Below are 14977 nucleotides of genomic sequence, written 5' to 3' on the forward strand. Positions count from 1 at the left end.
TAGAAGAAATAATAGAATTATTTGTTACAATTGAAAAATAGTTTCTTACATAATTTCTGAAATATGAGACAAGCTCATCTCTTTTTTTTTAATGTTTATTTATTTTGAGAGAGAGAGAGAGAGAGAGAGAGAGCACATGTGCACACAAGCAGGGGAGGGGCAGATAGAGAGAAAGGAGAGAGAGAATTCCAAGCAGGCTCTGCATCGTCAACAAAGAGACCCATGTGGGGCTCGAATTCATGAACTGTAAGATCATGACCTGAGCCAAAATCAAGAGCCAGAAACTCAACCGAATGAGCCACCCAGGAGCATCCCCCCTCCTTTTTTCAAATGGGAACAAATCCATTTCTTGATTTATTATTTTTGCTATTCATAAATCTTTGTAAATATGATGTTTTTAAACATTTGGTGGATCACAGGGCAACTGTTGTGACTCACTTTGGCCCATGACCCATATGGACAGCTGATCAGCCCTCAAAATGTTGCCCTTCACACCGAAAACCACTGGAACAGTAACCAGGAAGTGGTCAGTAGGAAAAACAGTGTTTGAGGGAAGTCTTTAGAGCTGGAGAGAGTAGATATTGACTCAGGAAATTCTCCACCCATTTTAAAAGGGGGCAAGTAAGGGCTAACCATTTAGGAGGCCATGAGGATAAGACTGACAGAAAGCTCATTTAGAACCTTTCTTCTTTGCCAATATACCTGCTTCTGGATCTGAAGTATTACATTTCTGAATATCAGAATATTACAATTTTCAGCAAGAATTTAGGTGAATAGTGAGCCATTTTATCTATTTTAATTTTCAATGTTTATTTATTTTTGAGAGAGAGAGAGAGAGAGCATGAGCAGGGGAGAGGCAGAGAAAGAGGGAGACACAGAATCTGAAGCAGGCTCCAGGCTATGAGCTGTCAACATGCAAGGCTCGAACTTGTGAACTGCGAGATCATGACCTGAGCTGAAGTTGGGCGCTTAACCCATTGAGCTACCCAGGTGCCCCATGAGCCATCTTACTTTTAATTGTTTCTTCAAACTATGAATATATATGTTTTGTAATTTTTTGAAAAAACATTTATTTATTTTTGAGAGACAGAACATGAGTGGGAGAGGGACAGAGAGAGAGGAGACACAGAATCTGAAGCAGGCTCCAGGCTCTGAACTGTCAGCACAGAGCCTGACGCAGGGCTCAAACTCACGGACCTCGAGATCATGACCTGAACTAAAGTCAGACGCTTAACCTACTGAACCACCCAGGTGCCCCAAACCATGAATATTTTCTAGAAACTCTCCATCTTGTGCCAGTGAGATAGTGGTCGACCTGCCCATGCATTTTTCCCCATTCTTTTGCCCAAGGGGAGTGTCTTCATCAATTTGGGCTATTCTACCACAGACTGGATAGCTTGTAAAAAACAGAAACTTATTTCTTACAGTTCTGGAGGCTGGAAATCTGAGATCAAGATGCCAGCATGGTCAGGTGAAGGCTGTCTTTGGGTCACAGACTTGTATCCTCATGTACGGAAGCAGTGTGGGAGCTCTGTGGGGCCTCTTTTATAAAGGCATTCATCTTATTCATGAAGCCTCTGCCTTCATCACTTAATCGCCTCCCTAAGGCCCTACTTCCTAATATCATCACAATGGACACTGGGTTATCAACATATGAATTTGTGGGGACCACAAACATTCAGACCATAGCAATGAAGAAGGATTTATTGTTCCTAATATATTTAGCTATAAGCCCAGGATTTATCAGGCAGGGAATGGATCTTTGATGAGTAGCCTGGTTGAAGTGGAGTGGGAGGTAGAAGGCAGGAGTCTGGAGTTTTAAGGACAGTCGCTAATCTCTGTAGGTCCATGTGTCTAAGATCAGTGGTTACTAATATATTTGAGGACAGAAGTCGCTTGATAATGGAATTAAAAGCAGACTCCTCAGAGTAATGCATCTGATCGTACGGGACTCAGAGGCACCAGAAGGCCATTTATAATTCCCTGGGGAGTCTAAAGACTGTGCATCAAGCATGCTGGACTCTCTAAAGTATCTTCCAGCTTTCGCTTTCTCCAAGTCAATGACAAAGCCGGTTTGCTGAGTCAATGAAAGAGGTAGTAGAAATTTGATTGTACACGTGACCTGGACGCAATGACGACTCAGAGCTTCTGGTGGGTTAGTTTTCTTTCTTTGCTCTCCTAAATTCACCTTTTTCGTCTTTCAGTTACCACCTATAGCTTGATCTGATGGAGCAATTGTGTAATTACTATCACTATATTGCCAATTCCTTGATCTCCTAACACGTCGTCGTTCTTTTTTAGTGTGGTCTGATGACTTTTAGGGACTCACACAAGATTTTCTGTGTTTTGTCATCTCTAGCCTGTCCTGTTGGATCTTTTAGATGCTCCTCTGGTTTGTGTGTCCCTCAGACCCAGCGATGTGATGGAGTAAATGACTGCTTTGATGAAAGTGATGAGCTTTTCTGTGGTGGGTATTCAAAATTTACTATGGCTTTCTTATGAAGAAATAACTTTTCTGGGCCATGGTATCTACTAGCATATATATGGGTCTTTGTAGCTGTTATCTATTGCTGCATAACAAGCGACCCCAAAACTCAGTGGCTTACAACAATCATTTATTCTGGGCCATGCATCCAAGGGTTGTTTAAGATATGACGCATCTAGCCTGGGCTCAGCTGGGTGGCTCTGCTTTAAGCAGCAGATCCCCATAAACATGGTTCTTTCCAGGTTGGGGTCAGGTCTACTCCTTATGCTCTTTTCCTCGTTGAACTGTTGGGCTAGCCATGGCAGGGTAGAGGTAAAGGAAGGGCGTGCAAAAATGCGTGGTTCTTCTTAGGTTCTGGGCTTGGAATTGGCACACCATCACTTACGTTATATTCCATCAGTCAAAGTGAGTCATATAGCTAAGGCCATAGTCAAGGGTCAGGGAAGTTTATACTGCACACTCTGGGGGCATGGCAAGGATTGGGAGTGTATAATACTACCACAGGGAGTGAGAATTTGTGGCTAATAATGCAACCAACCACAATCTTAAACTAACTATCCTATTTTAAAGAATAGATCTTTTATCTAGAGAGAAGCTCAGAATCTGCAGAGAGTAAACTCCTTGAGCATGTTCATTTATGGAACATAGTCATTGTGAATGAAAGAATTATTATTATTGCTATAATTACCAGTGTAGTTTGCATCAACATTGCATCTGCAATGACTAAAGGGTGGGGTATTGGATATTCTTATTTTGGATAGAGATTCTCCTTCTGGTTTTTCATTACTATTTGCACGTCATTCTTGAGTCTACCTCCGGTTTCAGGGAATAATATGGGGAGGATAGTTCACTGGACCATATGACACGATTGGCAACACTTTCTCCTAAAGATCTGGAGTTTAATTCAAATACAATTGTGATGCTATTTAATTTCTTCAAATACAATGTGTGAAGCTATTTAATTTCTTTCATATTCTTGGAGAAATGTTATAGTTAATGTAACATAACTAACTGAAAACAATTCTAATCATGAAAAATAACCTATGGTTCCACACCTTTATTTTGTTTTTGGCAAAACAGAATAAAAATCTCTTAACTTATGGCTCATTGACCTTTTCAATCTACTGCATTTTCTGTTGTTTAAGAAAATAAATACTGGCCATTATACAGTGACTGAGGTTGCTGGTATTTTTTACATTATTATCATTTCTGCTATGATGCTCCAAACAAAAGTGATTATTGTTACTTTATAAGAAGGACTGTTTCTGGTAATCATTTATCACATGTGATTATCATAATCATCGCAATGATTATTTACCATTGTGCCATTTTGGAAACCATTCTCTAGGAGTCAGCTAGGTACTCCCGGAAGCTCAGTGAGCTATTTCAGGGTAGCAATATCCAACCTTTGCTACCCTCAGCCCCCAACAAGAGATGCCGCTGGAGAAACAGGAGCAGATAACAAAAATGATCACTTTTCACAAAACCAGAAATGTCTAAGGAATCATACCTTCAGAGAGTGCTTGCTAATATAACTGTGCCTGTCACTTGTCCAAAGGCAGTTCATGAAAATATTCCAAAAAACAATTGTGGTAAATTTACAATGCTGTTTCCTAATTCAGGAAATGGATTCCTTGGGGCAAAATCAGTTTTTTTGTTTTTAATTTTAGAGACAGCGAGAGAAAGCATGAGCAGGGGAGGGTTAGAGACAGAGAGACAGAGAGAGAGAGAGAGAGAGAGAGAGAGAGAATCTTAAGCAGGCTCGACGCTCATGACTCCCTAGAGTCATGACCTGAGCCGAAATCAACGATGGAAATCAAAAGTCAGATGCTCAACTGACTGAGCCACCCAGGTGCCCCAGGGCAAAATGATTTTAACAAGAGTTTTCCTTACACACAGTCTTTCAAGATTTCACATTTGTTAATCTAGGTAGCAAACCTTTAATGAGCACCTACTTTGTACTCAGGGACTTGAGGTGCAGAGATGAACACAACAAAACCCTCAATCTAAGGACTCTCCCATTTTGTTTAGAAAGGTAGAGAAATTCCATTTAGATAACAGCTTATGACTTTTTGTTTTCCTTCAAGGAAAATCTCACGATGCATTTAATTGTAATTAGGTAAACAAATTGCCAGAGTTTAATAGATTTATGCAAAAGCAAAAATCCGATTTGACAATCTCAAAGCACTGGGAATTACAGCAAAGTTTCAACCTCTGCTTTTCTCATGCAGGTGTCAGTTTGACGAAGACACACTTTTTATTTTATGTAAGTCATCTTAACCATCTGCCGCGTCGGAGGGACGCTGCTGGGTCTCAGAGGCCGGCTGATGTTTCAGGCTCATGAGCTTTCTGTCTGTTCTCATTCCAGTGACTCTTAAACCTGCTTGCAACACCAGCTCCCTCAGGCAGCATGGCCCTCTGGTCTGTGACGGCTTCAGGGACTGTGAGGATGGCCGGGATGAGCAGAACTGCACTCAAAGTGAGGGAGCGTCCTCTGCACTCTGATGTGTTTCCTGTACATTCTTCTAAGTCAGAACCGAAATACCTCTGCAGGGTTGGGCAATTGACTTGCCCCGGTTTTCCCAGGACTTCCCCTGTTCCCGAGGAATCCTCTTGGCCCCAGGAAAGAGGGGACAGTTGGTCACTCTAACTTGGGTGGAGTATGTGTATTGTGTGTGTATGTGTCCATGTGAATACTGGAAGATTTTCATTGCTTACTTGCTTTTAATGCTGTTCGAGACTAACAGATCCTGAGGATGTGATATGGTGGGACTTGCCAGATACCATGATAGGACATGTCCTATTCTAGCCCCTACAGAAACACATACCACGGGGGATGTGAATAAATGTGCTGTGATTCATAGAACCCACCCATTTTCCCCCCTACTGGTATAAAAGGATTGAATATGGTATTGATTTTTGTTCCAACTTTTCTTGGAGTACAAGACAAAGTAACTTTTTTTTCTTAATATTTATGTTTGAGAGAGACAGAGTGCAAGCGGGGGAGGGGCAGAGTGTGAGAGGGAGACACAGAATCTGAAGCAGGCTCCGGGCTCTGAGCTGTCAGCACAGAGCCCGACGCAGGACTTGAACCCATGAAACATGCGATCATGACCTGAGCCGATGTCAGATGATCAACCGATTGAGCCACCCAAGAGCCCCAAGACAAAATAATTACTAGCAAAGAGGCCGTGGCCTAAGGCTACCGATATAGCGAACTTCTTTTCATCTCACCTCTAGTGGAAGAAAGGAGAGACCATCTGATTGCTTCTCAACAGGTGCACCTGCCTTCCTCTACTGAGGTGAGGGGACTGGTCACTGTTAGGGTTGCTGCATCGCCCTCAGCCAGGTTTCCCGGAGCAGCAAATACCGATGCTATGTCTACACCACTCTTGCAGGATGGAGTTGAGTGTCATTCAATCAAGTCTGTTTCTGAGCAGGAAAAACTTCTTCCCTCTTCTGTTCATTTTTTAGGCATTCCATGTAACAACAGAACTTTTAAGTGTGGCAATGATATTTGCTTTAGGAAACAAAATGCACAATGTGATGGGACTGTGGACTGCCCAGACGGAAGCGATGAACAAGGCTGCAGTGAGTAGAAATATGTTCCTTCTGACTCCCTGTATTCCTTCCTCAGTTCACCAGTTTTTCATTTGCATTCCCTTCTTAGTGTAAATCGCCCTGGCAAAAGTTGCCCTGGGTTCAGGGAAGAATAGTAAATATTGGTGAACTGCATCTGAAGTGGTTTCTCAAAATTAAAAATTCTGGGGGTGCCTAGGTGGCTTAGTCGGCGAAGCCTCAGACTCTTGATTTTGGCTCAGTTCATGATCTCACGGTTTGTGGGATCGAGCCCCACATCAGGCTCTGCTCAGACAGCACATAGCCTGCTTGGGATTCTCTCTCTTTCTCTCTCTCTCTCTCTCTCCCCCACTGTCCCTGCCCCACTCGCAAATGCTGTCTCACATACTCTCTAAATAAATAAATAAATAAATAAGCTAAAAAAAGTTCTAGAATGGATTCTATCTGCTTTTTTGATAACAAGCATTAAAGCACCTGATGTTCGTAATGAGAACTTTCAGATTCTAATAATTCTAATTACGTAAATAAAAAAAAATCCATTAGAAAAGATATAGATATGGGAACACAGCAGATGACTGTTATTTAGGCCTTATGTTATGATCAATGCCAAGGGCTGCTTCTTTCTTTAACTAACACCTGAGAACTGTAATCTGCCACATGTTATTATGTGGTCTCTAATTGTCCAGGTGGCAACTTGTTAACTATGCATTGTTATCAATACTATTTACACTGGAAAATAATTGCTCTGATAACTAGTTTTTCTTAGTACATTTTCATTTGTCTTGGACTTAGAAATTCTCTCTCAAATGCTTCCTCTCAAATCAGCACCACTCCAAAGACGCTCTCAAATTCTATTGCTTTTCAAACTAATCTTTTCCTCTCTAATAAAAGGCTACTGTTCATATCAGGGCATCTGTTGCTAACAAGTCCCCTCCTCCTGTCATGTGCTTTATTATATGGAGACTCTCGGTCCTGGCCTGTTTTCGGAGTGAGTGGTTTATTGGTGCCTTTTCTCTAGATAAACAAGAGGTTTCAAGTTGCTTGCCTGGTATGTCAGTTCCCAATGTAGCTCGAAACCTGGATTAGTTTCCAGTATTTCTTCCAAGTCTGCTTTGAAATCATGTGAGCCTTCTTTCCTAAAGGCTGCAGCAGGAGTCTCTCCACCCACCACCGCATCGTTGGGGGAACCGACACCCAGGAAGGGGGTTGGCCTTGGCAGGTCAGCCTCCACTTTGTGGGATCTGCCTACTGCGGAGCCTCGGTCATCTCCAGGGAGTGGCTTCTTTCTGCGGCCCATTGTTTCCATGGAAACAGGTAGGGTATCTCAATTCTTACTCTATGATGGCACCCTCTCTCATCACAGACCACGCATCTGCCCTCAAGTTGTGGAAGGAAGCTGCCCTTGGAGACATTCCATCAGTTCAAATGGTGTGTGTGTATGTGTGTGTGTGTGTGTGTGTGTGTGTGTGTAGGAGTGGGGAATGGGCACCGGACTTGTATTTAGAGTGGAACAGTAAAGATTCTGCACTCAATTTCCAATGTGGTGGTTGGCAGGAGGGTTCCCACACCACCAAGCAATTCTCTGACACCAGTTGACTGTCTTACAATTTGACTCAAGTTTGACCCTATCTACGTGTTAGATAGGGTCAGATTAAACCTGGTAGGACCTGGAAGACTGTCCTTCCTTCCCCACTTCAGCCAGTGGTAATTCCAGGTTGTCACCAATCCTTCTGGCCCACTGGCTATAGATTGGTGACTCCAACCATCAGTTCCTCGGTTTGATTGATTTGCTAGAGCAGTTCACAGAACTCAGAGGAACATTTTACTTTGTAGATCACTGGTTTATTGTAAAAGGGTATAATTCAGGAACAAGCAGATTGGAAGAGAGGCACAGGGCAAGGTTTAGGGAAAGGGCAAGGAGCTTTCACGCCCCCTCCAGGTGCACCGCTCTCCCTGAATCTCCACGTGTTCACCAACCCGGAAGCTCTCTGAACCCTGTCCTTTTGGGTGTTTATAGAGGCTTCATTACAAAGGCACAATTGACTACATCGTTGGCCATTGGTGATGGATTCAACCTCCAGCTCCTCTCCCCTCCTCAGAGGTCAGCAAGTGGCACTGAAAGCTCCAACCTTCAATCACAGTGTTGGTTCTCCTGGCAACCAGCCCCCAGCCTTAAGGTGGGGTCCAAAAGTCACTCATTAACGTAACAGCGTAACAAAAGACCACTTTGTGACTCTAGTCACTTAGGAAACTCCAAGGGTTTTTAGTTCTGTGCCAAAATGAGATGAAGACCAAATACAGTAAAACCTTGGATGCCGGGTAACTTGCTCTGCAAGTGTTCTACAAGACAAGAAAACATTTCTAAGAATTTTTTTTGATTTACCATTAAAATTTTTTTAATGTTTATTTGTTTTTAGAAAAAATTTTTAATGTTTATTTATATTTGAGAAAGAGAGACAGAGCATGAGTAGGGGAGAGGCAGAGAGAGGGAGACACAGAATCTGAAGCAGGCTCCAGGCTCTGAGCACAGAGCCCGATGCGGGGTTGAACTGACAAACCATGAGCTCATGAGCCGAGCTGAAGTTGGATGCTTAACCGACTGAGTCACCCGGGTTCCCGTAATGTTTATTGATTTTTGAGAGAGAGAGAGAGAGAGAGAGAGCACGAGCTTGAGAACTTGCGCATGAGCAGGGGTGGGGCAGAGAGAGAAGGGGGCAGAGAATCCCAAGCGGGCTCTGCCCTGACAGCCCAATGCAAGGCTGAAACTCATGAACCTCGAGATCATGACCTGAGATGAAGTCGGGCACTTAACCAACTGAGCCACCCAGGTGGCCCTCTAATAAATTGTAACTTGATAAATGAGCAATGTCTCGCAATATGAGTAGTGAGTAGTACGTGATGCCAAACATCACATGATCACAACTGAGCCAATGGTTTTTTTTCTCTCTGCCTCCCTCTTTCTCTGTGGGATTGTGGGTAATCATCTCCCAGGCTCAGATGCTCCGTCTCAGGCTGAGGTGTTTGGTAGAAATCAGTGATTTTTCAGAATGTTGGACGGTGCCCACAACTGGCACTGGTGTATTTTTTTGTCACTTCAAAGCACCTGTGGACAGTCCTTTGCTTTTCCATACAAGAGGAAGCTTGAGAAAGCTTTGCTTCATTCTGCAGGCCAGGCTGCCTGCAGATATAGACCCTTTGCTGCCTTATTGCCAGTTACATTCAATACAGTAGATGGCAAGAGTATATTAATATGTACTGTAGTCAGCATATACAATGGCCCCCATGCAGAAAAAGATTCCGTTGAGCCAAGAGACAGCAGTGATTCCATTAGTGATAGTGAAAGTCGTCCTACACAATAACCCTCCTGTCTCTTGTCTCCCTCATACCAGCCATGAAGGTTTTTAAAGGTAAGTGCAGGTGAATTTGTTCAGAATTCGAATTCTGGAAGGGCTGACAAAGAGTGGGGCCCCTTGGGAATCGTCATGCTTGAGCAGTTATAGCAGTGACCTTTAAGGCTTCTGGCAGATGACAAGAAGGAATTTCATTAAATTCCTGCTTATAGCACTTTGATTTCTAAACTATTTTGGAATTCATATCATTTGAATTTGGCAAAAAGATCCCCAGACGGCTGTCTGACTGGCCTTGTCCATCCCCATCAAATGCCTTTGTCAGCATGAAGAGGGAGAATGTCACAAATTCATTCCAATCACTCACATTCTTGACCTGTGTGCGGTTCATGAGATATCAGGGGCAACAACAGAATTTCCAGCAATTTCTTAGGATGAGTGAGGGGATTGTCTGCAATATAGAGACCATGCACCTCCCCTGTGACATCTTACTTCATCTCTTGTTTTACTAGGAGACCAGGGAGGCTGAGAAAAGTTGTGCTTTTCACCATGTCAGTGGACAGGGCCAGGGACTACAGTAGGAACTCAAAGGCAGGCCTCCTTTCCTCAGCCCTCATCTGTCTGCAGATGGCTTCTATCCAAACCATGTATGGCTCTTCAAGCCACTGACTTCGTGCTCCATTCCTTTCCCACCAGGCTGTCAGACCCCACGCCATGGACTGCTCACCTTGGGATGTATGTGCAGGGGAATGCCAAGTTTGTCTCCCCGGTGAAGAGAATCGTGGTCCATGAGTACTATAATAGTCAGACCTTCGACTATGATATTGCCCTGCTACAGCTCAGTACGGCCTGGCCTGAGACCCTGAAACAGCTCATTCAGCCAATATGCATTCCTCCTGCTGGCCAGAAAGTGCGCGGTGGGGAGAAGTGCTGGGTAACTGGCTGGGGCCGAAGGCACGAAGCAGGTGTGTGTATGAATGAATGGTCATACCCTCCCCTTCCAGATAATACTAACTTTTGCTGATGTAGTGCTATGGGGTTCACAGAGAGGTTTGTTTTTTTTTTTTTAAATAAAGTTTATTTATTTATTTTGAGAGAGAGAGAGAGAAAGAGAACACAAGCAGGTGAGGGACAGAGAGGAGAGACAGAACCCCAATCAGGCTCCTCGCCATGAGTGCAGAGCTCGATGCGAGGCTCGAACCCATGAACCATGAGATCACGACCTGAGCTTAACTGACTGAGCCACCCAGGCGCTCCACAGAGAGGGTTTTTGTATATGGTCTCACTTGAGCCTTCTGATGATTCTGAGAAGTAGAATGGAGGAAGGTGTTACTATTCCTGTTTGGTGATGTTCTTCCCTTATCCCCAAAAGAAGCAAGACCCACCTCATGAGGGGGGCGGTCTATGAACAAGGCAAGATTGGATCGATAATATGGGCCCTTTTCAAACTTTGAGGGGTTTGTTAGGTTTTCCACTACAGAAGAGCAACTCCTCTTTACTTTGAGGTTCCCTTTCATCCAAAGAAGTGATTCCTTTTCTTAAAGAAGAGAAGGACACCCACACCCACACCTCCACCCTCCCTCCACCCTATTGTGTCAACTCACGGAGGACTATCTTGAGGACTATGCAAATATGTCCTTCACAAAGGTAAGCCTTCCAGGTAGATGAGAGTCAGGGCTGAAAACCAGCCTGCCTTCAGCTCCCCAGAAGGCACATTCGGTCCTGAGGGTTACATCAGCCTAGAATCGGTCCACCCAGAGGGTCTGCCTCTTTGCAATTCCTTCACTGGAGCAGGCATCTTTATCATTATGCACAAAGGTCAGGCTGGTAGGAAAGTCCCTGCATCTGCTCTGGCCAAGGCTTTTCATGGTCTCGGCTTCATGGTTGATTCTGAATATGTAGTGAGGGGAAGAAGCCACAGCTTTGTGAGCACCTCCCCAGAGGTTAGTGCTAATGCTTTCCCTTATCTCCCACGCATCTGATTCCTAGGCAGCCATTTCCAAATCTTGGATCTTACCCTTGGCCTTGTCTTGACACTCTCCAAAGATGCACTGTGGGCAGCTTCTCAAGGGCTCAACTGCCTTCATTTAGTTAATGTGGTCACAGTAGCCTGCTGGGATCTCAGGGTCCTAATGAGGGAGGGCAGCTTACTCTGGCTCGAACACCTACAACCTATCAGGACTGTGCTCAGGTCCTCAACCATATCATTCTGTATCGCAGGAGGAAAGAGTCTATTCAACCAGCTTATCATGAGACATTTTCTTTATAAGCGTGAGTGTGCCCATGTTTATTTTTCTGAATCATCTTAGACAGGTTAAAAAGGAAGTGAAAGGGCTATAGCCAAACTGATGTGATTTATGGTTCCCGGGAGTCTCCCATAGAACAGTTTATGTTGCTCCACTTAAGGGGTGGGCCTCTCGCCCGGCGAGTATTGGTAACTGCTGTGACTCAACAGTTCTACCGAAAGCAGGAAGTACGTGGTTCAGGGGCGCAGATGATGGAGTCAGACCTTGGGTCAGAATCCTGCCCTGTTACCTCCTAGTTGTGTGCCATTGGCCCAGTCCCTCTCTTTCTTCCTCAGCAAAAATGGGGAGTATAAAAGAATTTATGTTAAGAATCGCCGTGAGGATAAAAGGAGATAATGTGAGTAAATGGTCTGATAAAACCCTGAATAACTGTAATCATCACCATGATTTCCACTTCCAATGTGTTTTCCAGACAATAAAGGCTCCCCTGTTTTGCAGCAAGCGGAGGTGGAGCTCATTGACCAAACGCTCTGTGTTTCCACCTATGGGATCATCACTTCGCGGATGCTCTGTGCGGGCGTCATGTCAGGCAAGAGAGATGCCTGCAGGGTAAGCCATGTTACCTTTCTTGTGCCTAAGAGGTTGCACTTTCCACAAATGCTTTCACGTTTCATTTACATGACACGGGGAAAGAACTAGGGCAGGTATGTCCCTTAATTCAGATATGTTTTTTTTTTTTAATTTTTTTTTAAACGTTTATTTATTTTTGAGACAGAGAGAGACAGAGCATGAACAGGGGAGGGGCAGAGAGAGAGGGAGACACAGAATCTGAAACAGGCTCCAGGCTCTGAGCCATCAGCCCAGAGCCTGATGTGGGGCTCGAACTCACGGACCGCGAGATCATGATCTGAGCCGAAGTCGGATGCTTAATCGACCGAGCCACCCAGGCGCCCCCCCTTAATTCAGATATTAATTATAATCTCGTTGGCTAAGATCAGGGAAAGGCGGTTAAATGATTAGGTCTAGAAAACTCAGGTTTCTAGTTCCTGTGTATTTTCCTGCAACATTTAGAAAATGAGGTTAGGATTTATCACTCTGCCGTGATTTATTTTCTTATAACCGAAAACTAAACAACAAAGCAGTTCTCCCTCTCTCTCCCTCACGCTCCCTCCATGGCTCGCGGTGTTTTAGGGTCCTTAAGGGCCACTTACCTTCTGACATTCCAGGGTTTTATTCAGTTGCTCCATTGATGCATAGGCGGGGGGATGGGAAAGAGGGGCAGGAGAGGTGACAGAGGCCATTCATTTGTCTGCCTCTGGTTAGGTGGCAAAGTAGGAGTTCATCTTCACAGAGACGTTTCTCTGAATCTCAGATTCCAATCTACACAGATGTGGAGCTATACGATTGCCAGAAAGCATACAGCTGGGTCAGAGGATGAAGAGGGTGGTGGCAGCCGTTCCTACGTCTCTCCACGACCTTAGCCATCAGGCCACAAAAACTCATCTTATTACAATAATGAATTTGCCTCCTGAGCTCCTTTTTTTGTGGCAAGCACTGTGCTAGATCCTTTACATAAATCCATTCAAATCATTCTTTCATGCCCATTGTACAGTAGAGGAAGCTGGAGCACAGAGAGGGTGAGAAAATTACCCAAGGTCACACAGCTGGTAAGCAAAGGCCTGAGCTGGAATGTGAACCCTTCTCTCTCTAATGCTAAAGCTGCTGTGTTTTGGCTGCTTCCTGATACGACCTGTTCCACAGGCCACCAGAGCTTATAGGTTAAATTAGACTGAGTAGAGTTGATATGGTGACAATTAAAATAAACAGCCCACTTTCTCTACTAGTCAGAATTTACCTAATCATGGCTAGAATTAGGGGGTGGGATTCAGGGGTGAAGTTGGAATGCTTTTTGGTCTTTGCTTCTGGCTGAGTTACAACTTTGCCTGTCCTCCAGATTACACAAATTAAGCCCAGACGTCATAATTTAAAGGATGGATACTGTAGGAATGGTGTTTAAACTTTGAATTATTTTGGTCTTTGCTTTGTGGAGTTGAGATATCAGGAGGGACTCTCAAATGGGGCGATTTGTCTGCGAGGGCTGAGGGCCAGTGTTCCTTGGGGTTTTGCCTCGGGTCGTGGGGCTTAGCTAACCAGACAGGACCTCTTCGTCTTTCATTGTCAGAATCACCAGCTAACCATGGATTTTCATGGCCCAGAGGCAGAGGTCCACTTCCCAAGATAGCCATGGCTCACGAGGTTGCTGTCAGGGCTAAATGACCCAACGTAGTGCTTAGCACGTTACTCTAAATAAACGTTAGCCATTATTACGTTACTACAATGGCTGCTGCTGCTGCTGCTGCTACTAAAGCTATTTCCACGACTATTGAGGTTTGTTCATTCTTTGGAGTATGTGAGAATTGTTTCCCCTACAAAAAAAATTTTTTTTTAATTAATTTGGTTTTTCTTGAGAGAGAGAGAGAACAGGGAAGGGGCAGAGGGAGAGGGAGAGAATCTTAAGCAGACTCCCCACCCAGCACAGACCTTAACACGGGGCTCCATTTCACGACACCGAGGCGCCCACCCCTGCTCTTAAGAAAATTCTAAAGATATTCTTGGCCTAAAGATTTAAGTTTCTTACAGTAAATGCAGTGTTTTGATTTTAGGGAGAATAATTCCAGAATGACATTAGCAGCTTCACGTTATTTCCTGACTCTTCCCCAAACTAATAATTAGCCAAGTGAAAACTTTCCGAAACGAGAGTTTTGAATACAGCCCATTAGACGTATCAACGACAAAATCGATGATCATGGGACATATGTGCTTTGTACTTATATTATCTTCTCATGTAGGGAGATTCGGGTGGACCTTTATCTTGTCGAAGAAAAAGTGATGGAAAATGGATTTTGACTGGCATCGTTAGCTGGGGACATGGATGTGGAAGACCAGACTTCCCTGGTGTTTACACAAGAGTGTCAAACTTTGTTTCCTGGATCCATAAATATGTCCCTTCTCTTTCGTAAAAGTACAAGTTGGGGTTTTGACTATAATTTCTGTGACAGATTCTTTTAAAAAGAATGCACTAATTATCAATAAAATGAGACCTAATTTTTTTCTTCTGTAAATTTCAGATTGCATACACTTGGTGTTTATTGAAGACAAAGAAATTAATATGTATTTTATTCCATGAAAAATTGCCTCAAGGATAGAGCTGTATTTATTTATTATTTGACAGAGAGAGAGAGACAGCTAGTAGGGGAGGGGTAGAGAGGGGGGGATCTTAAGCAGGCTCCAAGCCCGACATGGGGCTCCATGCAGGGCTG

The 14977-nt window shown here is 44.0% G+C and overlaps 1 protein-coding gene across 1 annotated transcript in view; it reads left to right on the forward strand.

The window, feature by feature from the left end:
* The window catches only part of TMPRSS7 (transmembrane serine protease 7), a 35299-nt gene extending 20537 nt beyond the window's left edge, over window positions 1–14762 (forward strand). Inside the window, exons 10-16 of the mRNA XM_043594162.1 lie at window positions 2360–2467; window positions 4854–4964; window positions 5960–6076; window positions 7207–7378; window positions 10108–10376; window positions 12130–12266; window positions 14507–14762. Coding sequence (XP_043450097.1) covers window positions 2360–2467; window positions 4854–4964; window positions 5960–6076; window positions 7207–7378; window positions 10108–10376; window positions 12130–12266; window positions 14507–14677 — 1085 coding nt within the window. The 3' untranslated portion in view covers window positions 14678–14762. The remainder of the gene's footprint in view (window positions 1–2359; window positions 2468–4853; window positions 4965–5959; window positions 6077–7206; window positions 7379–10107; window positions 10377–12129; window positions 12267–14506) is intronic.
* Window positions 14763–14977: the final 215 nt, after the last annotated feature.

The sequence above is a fragment of the Prionailurus bengalensis genome, chromosome C2 (assembly GCF_016509475.1).
Source record: "Prionailurus bengalensis isolate Pbe53 chromosome C2, Fcat_Pben_1.1_paternal_pri, whole genome shotgun sequence".
In the NCBI taxonomy this organism is placed as follows: domain Eukaryota; kingdom Metazoa; phylum Chordata; class Mammalia; order Carnivora; family Felidae; genus Prionailurus; species Prionailurus bengalensis.